This window comes from Xiphophorus hellerii, chromosome 14, assembly GCF_003331165.1.
Source record: "Xiphophorus hellerii strain 12219 chromosome 14, Xiphophorus_hellerii-4.1, whole genome shotgun sequence".
Classification (NCBI taxonomy): domain Eukaryota; kingdom Metazoa; phylum Chordata; class Actinopteri; order Cyprinodontiformes; family Poeciliidae; genus Xiphophorus; species Xiphophorus hellerii.
The window spans coordinates 27,024,110-27,038,354 of NC_045685.1; the positions used below are offsets into that span (position 1 = coordinate 27,024,110).

General features: G+C 44.1%; 2 protein-coding genes across 7 annotated transcripts in view; both read right to left on the minus strand.

Annotated features, from left to right (window-relative positions):
* The window catches only part of LOC116732624 (Fc receptor-like protein 5), a 16,299-nt gene continuing 2,054 nt past the window's right edge, over positions 1-14,245 (minus strand). Inside the window, exons 2-7 of one of the 3 annotated variants that reach the window (XM_032582960.1) lie at positions 1,732-1,866; positions 1,584-1,619; positions 1,236-1,502; positions 911-1,156; positions 322-438; positions 1-225 (exon numbers count right to left, since the gene is read on the minus strand). In XM_032582960.1, the coding sequence (XP_032438851.1) occupies positions 113-225; positions 322-438; positions 911-1,156; positions 1,236-1,502; positions 1,584-1,619; positions 1,732-1,762 (810 nt within the window). In that variant the 5' untranslated portion in view covers positions 1,763-1,866 and the 3' untranslated portion in view covers positions 1-112. Of the gene's footprint in view, positions 226-321; positions 439-910; positions 1,157-1,235; positions 1,503-1,583; positions 1,620-1,731; positions 2,764-14,245 lie in introns of those variants that run through there. The other 2 variants (XM_032582959.1, XM_032582957.1) reach the window with 2 other exon arrangements.
* LOC116732568 (RPA-related protein RADX) lies at positions 5,417-14,193 on the minus strand. 4 transcript variants are annotated; one of them, XM_032582842.1, is made up of 19 exons: positions 14,018-14,187; positions 12,980-13,091; positions 12,717-12,906; positions 12,535-12,644; positions 11,530-11,667; positions 11,285-11,451; positions 10,926-11,082; positions 10,476-10,584; positions 10,306-10,397; positions 8,786-8,911; positions 8,615-8,716; positions 8,370-8,543; positions 7,756-7,880; positions 7,542-7,687; positions 7,415-7,465; positions 7,307-7,347; positions 6,709-6,975; positions 6,496-6,630; positions 5,417-5,985 (listed from the first exon to the last, which is right to left on the minus strand). In XM_032582842.1, the coding sequence occupies exons 1-19, from the start codon at positions 14,108-14,110 to the stop codon at positions 5,861-5,863; spliced, it is 2,460 nt and encodes an 819-aa protein (XP_032438733.1). In that variant the 5' UTR covers positions 14,111-14,187; the 3' UTR covers positions 5,417-5,860. The 4 variants fall into 4 exon arrangements, with proteins under 4 accessions (XP_032438733.1, XP_032438732.1, XP_032438731.1 ...); XM_032582841.1 differs by having other exon boundaries at positions 10,306-10,584; positions 11,285-11,453; positions 11,538-11,667; positions 14,018-14,193; XM_032582840.1 differs by having other exon boundaries at positions 7,415-7,462; positions 10,306-10,584; positions 14,018-14,193.

The following is a 14,245-nucleotide window of genomic DNA, read 5'->3' on the forward strand; positions in this document are numbered from 1 at the left end:
TTTGATTTTTGGTAAATTATTTTATTTAGAGATTTTTTAGAGCATAAAATGGTTGAAGTTTTGTAAAGCAGTTTTTTCACATTTCTGCTGAATGTTTGGAAACCAGTTTATGTCAGAAGTGATGCTGTGTCGTCACATCACTGATGACGTTTTCATACACATCGTCCAATCCCTGCCCAGCGTGGAAGGATGAGGTCATTTCCTCTGACACAGGTGGGTCGTTTGCTGAATTTAGAGAAATTATTTATAAGAAAACAGAAAATTAATCAATTAATTGATGAATTGACTGTTTGATTTGGAGTGAGTTTTTTAAAGTGTTACCTTTGGTTCTCTGGCGAAATAAAGACAGCATGAGGAGGGTGGAGATGAAGTACGGACAAACCACCAGCAGGTGGCAGACCAGCCTGCTGTGGAGGGAGACGGTGGTTGGATGTTTTCCTGCAGGTAGAAACGTCACCATGTTGTGACAGAATAACATGAGACAGAAAATCTGTGAAAAATGAAGCTAATCCACCTCCTGCCTATGCTAATGCTGCCACTTCCGGTCAAAAACAACCCAGCAAAGCCACAACTAAGGTCTTAGTGCTGTCAATCACACTAGTGAAGATGCTGCTCACAGTGCGATGTGTAGCAGGAGGGTGTGAGCAGCACAAACATCAGGATGATTGAGTGTACTAAGGCCCTAAGAGAATAATTGATGGAGCAGCAGTTCATAGTGATATCACACATCAGACCTGAGAGACGAACCACAGGTTTGATGAAGCAAAGCAGCGAAAGCAGCTGATTGTTTTTAGAATATTGGAGAAGTTGATCAAAAACTATTTTAAATTTAATACCAAGAACATCACTGGAAGAAACAAGTGATACTAATTATTGTGTATGAATAAAATAAATTAAGTGAAGCTCCTACCTTTGACAGAGATCCTGCTGGATGGAGACTCTCCATGACGGCTGATGTTACATTTATAGAGGCCTTCATCAGAGCTGGAAACATGGAGGAGGGTCATGTGACCTGATGGTCCATCACCAATGAAGGAGCCATCTTTATAGAAAGCAGCTGGGAGGTTGTGGGTTGGATTCTTTGCTCTGCAGCTCAGAGTGACGTCATCTCCCTCCATCACAGGGAGGACAGGACTCTGCAGGATCACTGATCCACCTCAACACAGAGACAAACTACAGCATTTCATCCATTTCCACACAGCTTCAGCAACACTAACTCCACAGTCTGATCTTACCAGAGACAGAGAGCTGGATGCTGCTGCTGCTGCTGGAGGATCCAGACATGGACTCACACCAGTACAGACCAGTATCATGTTCAAACAAGTAGCTGATTTTACAGGTAGAACCAGCTGATATCCCCCACCAAACACACTCAGTCCTGTTTCCTCTCCTTGTGTTTCTCCTCACAGTCCATCCATCAGATCCGTTTTCATCCTCACAGATCAGAATCACTGATTCATATTCAAAGAACTGAGATCTGCTGGGACTCACAGTCAGATGAACTGAAATAATAAAACATTCATCCTTTCATTAGTTCCACAGGATCAAATCTAGATCTAGAGTTAACAGAATCAGGTTGTAACCTTGGTTTGTTGAGCGGCTCAGCAGAGAGATCAGAGCTGCAGAGAAATGAGTCTCAGGTTAGTTGGAGCTTTAATCAGCTTCTGCTGTGGGAAGCAGCAGTGATCGTCTCTCAACATTTCCACACCAACATCCAGCAGATGGACTCACCCAGCAGCCTGAGGACAGATGTTCCCTCCATTCTGCAGCTGGATCCAATGAGACCAGCAGCAGTTTGACCCTCACTGAAAACATCCTCTTCCTCTTCCTGGATCTCTGCATGTCAGAGGATCTGAGAGTTTTTCTCTGCAGCTCAAACCAGGAAACACAAAGACGAGAGCAGGAGGAGAAAACCCCACAAACTCAGCATCACCTGGAGATGAAATGAGTCTGTATTCCTTAAAAACATCCTATTAGATTTCTTGAACAATTAAAAACTTTTAATTGTAGCAGCAACTGTTGCTCAACATGTTTTGGTAAATCTAAATATTTCAGATGTTCTTCTGAACGTCACCAGTGAAACTTCAGCTTCCTCATTTTCTCAGGTGTTTATTTCTGCAGCCGCAGATGAAGTTATTATTTTTATCAGTCTGTTACTTTCTGATCTATTTATCTTTTTGCACATTTCCACGTGCAGCTAATCAGAAAGTCTAAACCAAAGTAATATTTATGCAATTATTATGTGGGAACATGGGCTGTTTCAGAAGAGTTTAAATGTCTTTCTGTGGGTTTTTGGAAATGTTTGTTACTGTAAAGAACTGCTTTGAGAACTAAATCTGGTTTCTGGGTTTACTTTTAAAAATCCAGCGAATTGGTTTGGTTGTGAAATAACAAGTTTCTGATTAAAGGGAAATGGCTTTGAAATGTCGAAAAGAAGAACTAAAAACCACAAATCAGATTTATTTTTGACACATGATGAGAAGAGAATGAATCATGTTAAAATCTCTGAAGTTTCATTTGATGCTTTGATTTTAAAATTAAAATTGTTTCATTCCAGACTTTATTACTTCATATTGATTTTTTATTTTTGTTTGGATGGTAAATCTGGAGACAAACTAAAAATGTTAAAATCAAAAACATATTTTCTTTATCAACATTGTTACAGAGACAGATTACAGCATAACTGTAGCTTATTATTGTAATACTTTACTTTGTTTCCACTTGTAAAGAAATATGTTGATGAAAAGATTGAAAAACTAAATTTGGTAACAAAGTTTTTCTGCAAGCAGCTCAGAACTGATTTAACTATGAATGAATTTTTGGTTTTAATTCCTAAATATAACAAAACATGCAAATTAAAGCAGAAGTAACCATTATTGTGCTAATCAAAGTTTATTTTAATCAATAAATATAAACCATTTCTTGGTGAAATTATCAATAAAACTGATAATTTAGATCAAACTCAGAGTTGTGGCTTCGCTCAAGGAAACAGAAAAACAGTTCAGACTCAGTTATTGTTCATAAATATTTGTTTTATAATAATAGATGATAAGTTATAAGTTCAGCACTGGTGTTATATGAACAACAATATTCTGCATGTAGATGGAATAAATAAATACAATTTATCTCAAATATATGAGTTTATTAACAGAAGAAAATTCAGCTTTACAGTCAAAAACTTTATTCAACAAACATTAGTGACACTGAACTGTAATACTGAGAAAAAGCTAAAATGATAATAAAACTCAAACTACTGCAGATATAAACAGTAAAAGTATAAAAAATAAAACCAATAAATGACTGAATGGCGTCACAGTTCAGTATGAATATGGAAGAATATTAAAGTTTTGTTGGTGAAGCCAATTAATCGAAATTAATTCAGAATTAGTTTAGAGAAATTCACAGAGTCGGTAAATATTCTAAAACCGTTTCACAAACCAAAAGGCAGAACTGTATTTTGAAAAAGTAATTTTTTTTTTTTTACTTTGATTTAAATGGATATGTCTTTTATAAATCAATAACCTGTATGGACAGTTGATTCTTCATTACCTTAATGATTGATCCTTTAATAACATTTTGCTGTTTCTGTTCAAAACACAGTAAAAATCAACACTAATAGTTTCTGAGCATCAGCTGTTCGCTGGGAAACTCCAGCAGATGATTTAATGTTTTAATCTTTAGCCACGATTAGCTCAGATCTAAAATGAGACATTGTGAATGTTTTTAGGTCGTCTGGGATGAAAGTGAAGGAAAATATCCATAACAGAGATGATCTCAATTTTACTATCAGTGATAAAAACTCCTGGGAATGAAGTGTTAAAAGTCCAAACTGTTAGCTTTAGCTGCAGCAGGCGAGGCCTGCTCCTTTTGAAACAATGCAGAAAAATATATAAAAACACTTAAACTGATTGTCCTGAGTCTTTATTTCTGCCCAGACTCTGATGGTTCGGACGGCCCAGTCAGTGTCAGAACCACTGCAGTCCAGAATCGGTGCGTCTCCCGGTTCTGGACCGTTTCCCTTCTTTCCTTCTGAGGCTCAGATTTTTGACAGCAGTTTTCTGGAACCTGCAATTAAAGGTTCTTTCTGCAGAGTCCTGAATAAAACCAGGATTAAAGTTTGTTTCTTTGTTTGTGTGCATTGGCAGAACTTACTAATAAATTTATTTATATTTCAAACCAACATTGTCACAACATCATAATACTTGATTATATTTGTTTCACTTTACAGGAGAAACTTCTTAGAAACATCTTCAGCTTTGTCCTCCAGTTTCTGCGCCTGCTGAGGCCAGAGGTTCAGAAAGAGACCGTGCTGTTGGAAACTGAATGCAGGGAGGAACATGTTAACTGATTGATTGATGGATTGATTGATTGACTGATTATGGATGGATCTGGTATCGGTTCCTGACCTTTGACAGAGATCCTGCTGGATGGAGACTCTCCATGACGGCTGATGTTACATTTATAGAGGCCTTCATCAGAGCTGGAAACATGGAGGAGGGTCATGTGACCTGATGGTCCATCACCAATGAAGGAGCCATCTTTATAGAAAGCAGCTGGGAGGTTGTGGGTTGGATTCTTTGCTCTGCAGCTCAGAGTGACGTCATCTCCCTCCATCACAGGGAGGACAGGACTCTGCAGGATCACTGATCCACCTCAACACAGAGACAAACTACAGCATTTCATCCATTTCCACACAGCTTCAGCAACACTAACTCCACAGTCTGATCTTACCAGAGACAGAGAGCTGGATGCTGCTGCTGCTGCTGGAGGATCCAGACATGGACTCACACCAGTACAGACCAGTGTCATGTTCTCTGATGCTGCTGGTTTTACAGGTAGATCCATCTTTTCTCCACCATCCATCTTTATCACATTCAGTCCTGGTCTCTAAGGTTGTGTTTCTCCTCACAGTCCATCCATCAGGTCTGTTTTCATCCTCACAGATCAGAGTCACTGATTCTCCTTCAAAGAACTGAGATCTGCTGGGACTCACAGTCAGATGAACTGAAATAATAAAACATTCATCCTTTCATCCTTGCTTCTGCTGTGGGAAGCAGCAGTGATCGTCTCTCAACATTTCCACACCAACATCCAGCAGATGGACTCACCCAGCAGCCTGAGGACAGATGTTCCCTCCATTCTGCAGCTGGATCCAATGAGACCAGCAGCAGTTTGACACTCACTGAAAACATCCTCTTCCTCTTTATGCAACACTATGTCTTATTTTAGCTGAACACAAAGTTTTTTTGCTAAAGTTTGTTGCTCAACTTAGAAACTTTTAACTTCAGTTTCAGTTCAGTTTGGCTGTGATTCTTTGGGGAGAATCAGCTGAGATAATGCTGCTAAAAACTAAATGTTCTCCCTCACCTGTTAACTTTTTACTTTTCTTTAACATAGAAAGTAATGAAAACTTATGTAAAACTTATTTGGCACTTTATTAGACACTCAAAGTCGCTTTACAATAAAAACCAGATGAACTGAATCAGTTCTTCTGGTTTCTATTCTGAATAAAATGAAAATCCTTTGATTGGTGACTAAGATTAAAAAGAATAAAAGTTACTTTTTACTAAGGTCCATTAAGATGACATGTTATAAAATGTTGCTACATAAATAAACTGAATAAATAAATAATACTTTCTGGAACCTCCTATTGTATCGTTCAGTTTCCCTGGGGAACAGATATGATGGGACACAGAGCCCCACTTGTCCACCGGGTTGGTCCAGAGGATAAAACCTCCTCAGCTCAGGTCTCCATGACAACCACTAGATGTTTTGGGTCTGAAGAGTCAGAGTTTGATTACGATGTTTACTGAAAAGTTCTTGTTGGTTCTTCTGGGTCGCAGTGAGGAACCTTCAGGTGTCAGTCCTTCAGGTGGAAACCTCGACTCAGAACCAGTTCGGTTCTGGCTCCGCCCAGGTGACACGCCTCCAGGACGCAGACCAGCCTCTGATTGGCCAGCTGGGGCGCCATGGCGATCAGGTCAGCTGAGAGAGAGAGAGAGAGAGAGAGAGAGGTTAGCTTGATCGTCCCGGAGAGGCCAGGTGGGTAGTAACTAGTTACATTTACTCAGTTACATTTACTTGAGTAACTTTTTACTACGCTGTACTTTTTACTTTTACCGTCAAGTTTCAGATTTTCATGTTTGTTTCCACTGAATGAGAAACAAACATGTTTTTACTAAAACAGACTCACAGCTGCAGTTTCTACGTTTTTACTGGCAGAAACTGATTTATTTGATCTGATTTTGTTATTTTATGTTATTTTGATCTTTAAAATGCAAAAATTTTCACATAACTTTATATTTTTTTCTGTCTGATGATGTAATTTTGAAATATTAAATGATTGATAATCTGATCAGTTACTCAGAACTTCAATCGACTTTTTACCGAAAACTTTTTTACTTTTACTTGAGTAAAAACATGTTGAAGTATTTCTACTCGTAGCTGAGTTTCCTGGTTCTGTTCCTCCGCTGTGATTGGGACGTCTGGACTCACCTGGAGACGGCGGCGGTGTGTGTGAAGAGAAGGCTCCCTGGGACAGGATGGAGGTCCAGGTGTTGGCGTGGCGATGCGAGGAGGAGGACAGGTGAGGCAGGAAGACGGCGTCGATCGTCAGGCCGTCGGACAGAGCTGGAGGGAGAACCAGAGATAGTCAGAACCGGTCCGGTCCGGCCCGGTCCGCTCCGGCGTCTCTCTGTGGGTCGGTACCTCTCAGCCTCACGGTGTAGTAGTCTCTGGGGGCGGAGCCAAAGCTCTCTGCGCTGGCCCCGCCTCCCATCGCCATGGCAGCAGCCTGCTCTTCCCTGTGACTGTAGTCGAAGCGCAGCGGTAAGGTTTCCGTGGCGACGGGTGAGAATGTCGGTGGGAGGGCGGCGGTGGCGTAGGATGAAGAGTCATCATCACCATCTTCATCATCATCCTCATCTTCTTCGCCAGCGGGGACCACGAACTCCATGGAGGCTTCAAACAGGATCTCTGCAGAGAGACGGGTCCACACAGTTCTGATCCGGTTCTGGACCAAAATCCATTTCATCCCCACAGAACCCTGGGACCGCTGTGGCTGAGCACTGCTGGTCAGCTGGCTTAAAGAAAACTCCTACACCCTGACCGACAAAAACTACAGGAAATATCTCTGGTTCTGGAACCCCAGGAAGGTCCGGATCATTTCTGACCCGTTAACCGGTTCTGACCCGTTTTACTCTCCTGTATTTCCTCATTATTTCTGCCACCATGTTTCCAGTGGTTCTGACCCGTTTGGACCTGCTGACCGTACGGAGCGAACAGAACCAGAACCGGACCGCCTCACCTGTCCTGTTGGGTTCTGGCTGGACAGCGAGCAGAGGACGCCTGTGGAGACAGAACACGTCCGTCAGAGAGACACTGAGACAGACGGACGTCCTCTGTGACCTCTGACCTCTTGCTGGGCGTCTCCGGCATCAGCAGCTTCCTCCGCCTCCCGGACCTCCTGCAGGGACAAACCCAGAGACCTGAGACCGGTCCTCATGTGGAGACGTCCCCCTGCGTCCGGCCCGCCGTCTCACCGTGGCGCGCCTGCGGGACGCGGCGTGGACGCGCTGAGGGACGAGGACGGAGACGTTGGGCAGAACGGGGAGGACGACGGCGCCCTGAAGGACGGCGGACGGGGCGAGGGCGACGGCCTGTCCGTCCAGAACAAACAGCGGTCCTCCTGGGGGACGACAGAACCGGGTCAGCTCCGGGTCCGATCGGGCCAGAACCGTCTGCGCTCGGCCTCACCTCCCCCGTGCAGCTGTAGGTAACCATGGAAACGGTCGACTGGAGGCAGAAGGTGCGTCGCTCCCGGTAACAGAGCCGCTCCAGCTCCCTCTGAAGCTCCGCCCCCTGCAGGAACCCGATCTCACCTGGAAAACAGAACCGGAACCAGAACCGACCAGCAGAGGTGAGTAGAAAAAAAAACTAAACTTATTTTAACTAAAGTAAAACTAAAAAAGTGACCAAAACCTCAATGATAATATTTAAAAATTACATCAGACAAATCAAAATATAAAGTTATTTGGGAGTTTTGGTATTTTAAAAATCAAAATGAAAATAATTCATATAAATAACATTTAACAAATCATAATGTCAAACAGGACATTAAATCTTGTTATGACTCATTAACGGTTATCCACGAAAATAAATTTTCCCCAGAAAGGCAGGAATGAAAGTTTGAAGAGAAGAAAAAATGTCAATGAAACATTGATTTTACGATCCTGTTCTACAAACGTTAAAGTAAAAAGTACAGCAGAGTGAAAATACTCTAAAAGTACTTTATTGTCTAAAAAGTTACTTCAGTAAATGTAACTAGTCACTGCCCCACTCTGTCAGGACTTTTGCACCAGGGGGCTCACCTCTCCTCTCCCTCATGAGCGTTTCCAAGGAGACGGGAGGAGGCGGGAAAATGAAGAACCCTCCAATCAGAGCCCTGCTCAGCACCTGCTGGTCCTCCTGGCCCCTCAGCCACCGCAGGAAGCTCCGGACCGGCTGCAGCCGCCGGTAGCTCATCCGGGGGTGGTGACCCTGCCCTGCCGGCCAATCAGAGCACAGGTCAGAGGTCAGGCTGGAGCAGGAGAGGAAACGGCAGAGGGAGGCCTACCTGTGCAGTACACCTGTGTGTAGGTGGTGTTGGTGAGGTAGAGCCAGGCGGGGTTCTGGTGGGTCGTGACGGGCCGGAGGCGGGTGCAGACCACCACGGACACTGCAGACAGAGCAGGAACATCTGGGCTGCTGCTGCAGCTGCGGAGCGACCGCTGCCGGGCTCACCTACGTGGGTGGAGCTTCAGCTGCGTCTCAGGCTGCGACGTGGAGAACAGCTTCACCATGATTGGCTGCTCGCTGCTGCCGTCCTCCAATCGGAGCCAGCGGTACTCCAGAAGCCCCGCCCCTCGACCATCTGACGGAGAACAGGAAGGGAAGTAATTAAACAGAAACGCGCAATAGTGAAACCAGGAACAAGACACCAGAACAAAAACAAAACAAAAAAATAATAAAAAGTTTCGTTTTTTTTGCTAACTGTACCAAGAAAAAAAAATCCAATCAGTTGTAGGTTGATTTCACACCTGATAGTCCAGTAGACTCAGTTTATTGGGGACAAACGTTGCAACATTTGCTGCCTTTCTAGCTGCTGTGGTTCCTTTCACCCCTTTTAAGAAACCTGTTCCCTTTCCCGCCTGTGGAGGCGCTGCACAAAAAAACCACTGAAGGAAGTTACATAAAAAGCTCTGAAGAAGACATGGAGCGTAACTTCCTTCTTCATGAAACGTAAACACAAATGGAGGGTTGGACTTTTCAGCAGTAGTTGGATTTCTCCTTTGTTTTTGGTAAAAGACCTCAAGCCATTTCTCCCGCTAGTGCTACACTAGCATGTTTGATTTGGTTGTATTTACCCAGAATGCCCTGCGCTGTAGTCCACTTCCTGCTTTTGGAGTCGTCTTTAGTCCGCTTGGTGTTCATATACGTTTTTGAACCAAACGAGACTTAACTTCAGGGAAACCGAGGCCGAGGTTTGTAGGCAGACCAGAGTTCAGGTTCTTTGTCCACATCAGTGTCTGATTACGCTTTCAGACCAAAGGAACCGAACGTTGTAGGCCAATTAAAGCAGACTAAACAGGCCTGGGCTGAATACATCCTTAGAGGTTTTAAAATGATAAACTTTGTGTTTGAATTCAGGTTCTTTACAGAGTAAATCTGAGCCTTTTCTGTAGGTGGTAAAAAATACAGAGCTGATTAACATGCTGGGCTTTATTGGCTATTTTTGTTATCAGGTTCATTTGAAAAGAACATTTGGCTTCTTTAGGTGTAACTAATCTCCAAATAAACTTTATTTTGCTGATAAACTTTCTAAATAGGTAATTAAGGATTGCATCTTTATTTTTCTGTGCAAACTTGGACATTTTTATGTAAATTTGTTTAGTTCTGCAATATTTTACCAGAAACCGTCTCAGAAAACGTCGTCTAGCATGTTATTTTTAGTGACGGTTTAATGACAACGACTCACAAGACAAACTCAGCCTTATTGAAAAATGGAAGGAAAGTGAAAACTGTTAAAAATAAATATTTCTGACTCGACATGCCAGACAAAATCTCACTTTTGTTGTACATCAGATTTGGGGAAGTTTGGTTTGCACGTTCAAAAGGCCATAACTTCTTCATTTATTTATTATTTCTATATGTTTTAGAGAACAATCCCAGAATCTTTAAATAACTCAAAACGCCCACAAAGAAACTTGGTCCTGGTTCTGTCATGGCGAGTCACATATATGACCTCCATCAGCATTTCTGTCTCACCTTTGTTCCGGACTCGCTCCGACCGACCAGCGAAGGTCAGCAGGCCGATGACATCACACAGGGAGCCGTGACGACGCTCCTGGAACTCCTTGCTGGTTGTATTGGATGACAGGACAGGCGGGTCGGCGGGAGGTTTGGACCGGGACAGACGGACACAGACGGACACAGACCTGTTGTAGAAGCTGTGTGACGGTGCAGGTGGGACGCTCTCAGGTGAGACGGACGACTCAGAGACGACGCAGAGCTGAGCTGCCGGGTTCCTGCTGTTCACACTGATCTCTGCAACAGAGACGGGCCGGGTCATGAGTGCAGAACCTGGTCCGCTCAGCGACTGCAGAGACCCCACATCATCACTCCTCCACCACCGAGAGGCGCACCTATCCCACATTCAGCTGTTCTGGATCGGATCGGTAAAACTCAGTAGAGTAAAAAGTGAATTTCACTTATAATGTGGGAAAATGTTTAGTTTTTCTGAAAAGTTTCTTGTCGGTTAGTTTTACTCTTATCTCAAACGTACCAACGTATTTCCACTAGATACCAAAATAAAATATACGGTTTTAGTTTTTTGCAGTGCGCTGAAAATGTTTCCGTCTCCACAGGAAGTCCAGAGTTCCTCGTACCGATGTCGTCCACCTCGGCCTGGTAGTGCTGTTTGACCCGGAAGCGTCGCAGGCTGATGATGTCACCGAGCTCCAGGCGGCGGTACCAGCTGACGCACACACTGTTCCACAGCACCACACACACGCTTCCTGTCCGGTCGCAGGCCTGCAGCACGGCCTGGAGGACACATGGAGACAGCTGTAGGGCACGGCGGTGGAGGAGTGATGCTGTGGGCTGAGCGGAGCAGGAGCTGCTCAGGGTTTCATCTAAAGGTTTCTTCCTGAGCAGGAAGTGATTCATTCCCAGCTTTACAGATGAAAATCGGCCCACAGCATCACACGTCCTCCACCGAGCTTCACGTTATGCGTTTCCCACTGACCTTATATGGGCATTCACAGTTCCTGTCTGTCCTGCCATAGTACATCAGGTGGGACTTGTTGATGATGCGTACGATCAGCTGATGCTGGATGGCGCCCCTGGAGACGTCGCGGCGACTGGACAGGAAGCGTTCCCGCAGCTCGGACACGGTAACAGACGGCTGTCGTCCTGGCAACACACACGCAGGTCATGTGACGGAGTAATTAGTAACTCCCTTGATGAACCTGCGCTGCGATTGGCCCCTACCTTCCTCCTCCTCCTCGTCCTCCTCCTCCTCCAGGCTGTCAGTGGGCGGAGCCTCCGTCCACTCCTCGCCGCTGTAGTCCACGTTATTCCACAGAGGGAGGAAGACGCTCCTGCTGGCTCTGAGAGGAAGCAGCGCACCTGACCGACCATAAACCAATCAGATGGCAGGAAAAACTCTGGTGATTCTACTGCAGGGGTGTCCAAAGTGTGGCCCAGGGGCCATTTGTGGCCCACAGACTGACATTTTGTGGCCTCTTAAATGCAGGTTAATAATGATACAACTTTTATTTTTAATCAGAGTTAAATTATTGCTGATAATTTATAATTTTCTTGCAATGGAAAATATTAAGTATAAGACAATATTTATATGTATTTTTATGACCACAGAAGTTTTCTAATGAATAGAAGCACATTTATCCAGAGTTTTACTCAAAAGCTGACATTACAGCAACCAAGTCAGCTTCTATTTAATTCATTAAACTTGCAAACATTTTGAAATAAAGTGACCCAAATCCTGCTTTTATAACTGAGAATAAACTTGTTCCATAAGAATTTGAAAACTAGACGCCTTTAGTTTAATAAAACAAATGTGCAAAATAATTTTAAATATTTGGCCCTACAATAAATAACATCAACATTTTCTGAAGCATTCATCAAGTCATAAACATAAAAATTGTCCTTTAAATCATTCCCATTTGAAATAAGCTTCTTCAGGAAACCACTTACTTTAAAATGTTTGATTTAAGTCACTAAGCTGCTCACAGTAACTGCATTTAATCATTTTATCAGATGTACTGATATTTATTGATGCTCTAGTGCAGGGGGGTCCAAAGTGGGTCCTGGAGGCCCGGCATCCTGCATGTTTTAGTCTCTCCCTAGTTTAACGCAGCAGGATCCAATGATACAAATAAAATTTATTGGGATAACTATAAACCACCTGCTTCTGACTTGAAGATTTTCGCCCACATGACAAAAAGTTTGGATTCTGGTTCTACTGGTTCTCACCTGCTGGTTCTGATGGTCCGAACCAGGGCAGAGAGTCCCAGTCTGCCTCGGACCTCCTGACTCCCTCCTCCTCCTCCTCATCGTCAACCTGAACGCTCACCATCCTGTAGCTGCAGGGGGCGGAGCCTCAGTCAGTTCCTCTCATGACATCACTGCACAGCGTCTCACCTGGCTGCACTCACCTGTCTCTGTCTGCAGAGGCCCCAGGGCATTCTGGGAGTTGGGCGCTCAGGGCAGGGATGAAGGCGGCGTTACGGAGCGCCGACCCCGGCTTCAGGACCCGCCTTTCCACCAGCCGGTTCAGACCCGGGTCCAGAGTCACCTGGAGGCGGCAGTCACCGTCTGTCAGCGTGACGTCATACAGGTCCTCACCTGGAGACAGAGGGCAGATGAAGGTCACAGAGGATAGAGGACACTGTGTCTGCCTTGTTTCTGTCCAGCTCACCACTCAGGACGGCCTGGGGGAAGTAGATGGCGGACGCCGGGTCTCTGCTGTAACGACGAATGTCCACAACATGTAGGGACTCCCTGCAGACAACTGGAGAGGACGAAGACGCCTGCAAGACAAGCAGAAGGGGGAAAAAAACTAAGAAATTTGGAGGAGAACACAGACTGATCCTTAGTTTGGTACCAAACAGAACCATCTACAATGGGGTGACTCAGTCTTTTCCCACACAAACATATTAAAATGTATTTTCCAGTCTGGATGCAAGAAAAATGATTTCATGACTTGAATAAATAAGATGCGCCAGCAGGTGTTTGGTCCATTTTATTCCATTTTGATCACAGGTCAGAATCTCTCATCTGGTCCAATTAGGGATCAGAACCAATCAGTGGAAGCAAAATAAAACTTTCAGAGCATAGATAACTTATGTCAGATTTAGCATAGATAACTTATGCCAGATTTTAGTATTTTTTGACAGAAACAAATAATAGACTAAGCAGAAAGGACAGCACTCAGGGATAATATTTCCCATTCTAAACCTGCTTAGGAAATCTTGAAATTGAAACCAACCAACCTTATTTCCCATTATTTAATAATGTTACTAATCTTTTAATAAAATAGCTACATTATAAGGACCACACAGTTAATTCGGGATGAACTGATCAATCTCAAGGTTCTTTATTTTAACAGTTCTGAACTGATCAGAACCTGACCTGTCAGACTCACAAAACACATCATCTGCCTGCGCTGCACCGGTTTAAAGCCATCAGAACCGAACCAACTACAGCTAATCAGCTGCTAATTAACAGCCGAACTGATGGTCTGGGTGCGTTTCATAAGAACCCAAACCAAACTGAACTCCACAGAATAGCTGCTGTTGTTGATAAGCAGAACCGCCTTAAAGCAGCTGGGTTCTGAATGGAGTCTGGTGGAGGAGGATTCGATCACAGAGGCGGGACGGAAGCCGCTAACAGCCGCTCCTGCTCCCGTTCAGCTCATCAGGACGGTACCGGTAACGACAAAGCTCTGGGTTCTGACCTGGTTCGGAGCGGGTCTGGACCTGGTCAGGGTCCTGTGGAAGACGCAGCCGTCTGCCGCCATGTTAGCCCTGTCAATTCCAGAGAGGTGCATTGTGGGAAATCGAGGCCAACTGTTTGACCTCCGTGGAGCCTACAGATGGAGAACCGCTGTTCTAGAAATTATTCCTGAGTGAAAATGCATTCCTTTATGGAGAAATAAAATTACGGAATCTAATTAACATTTTAT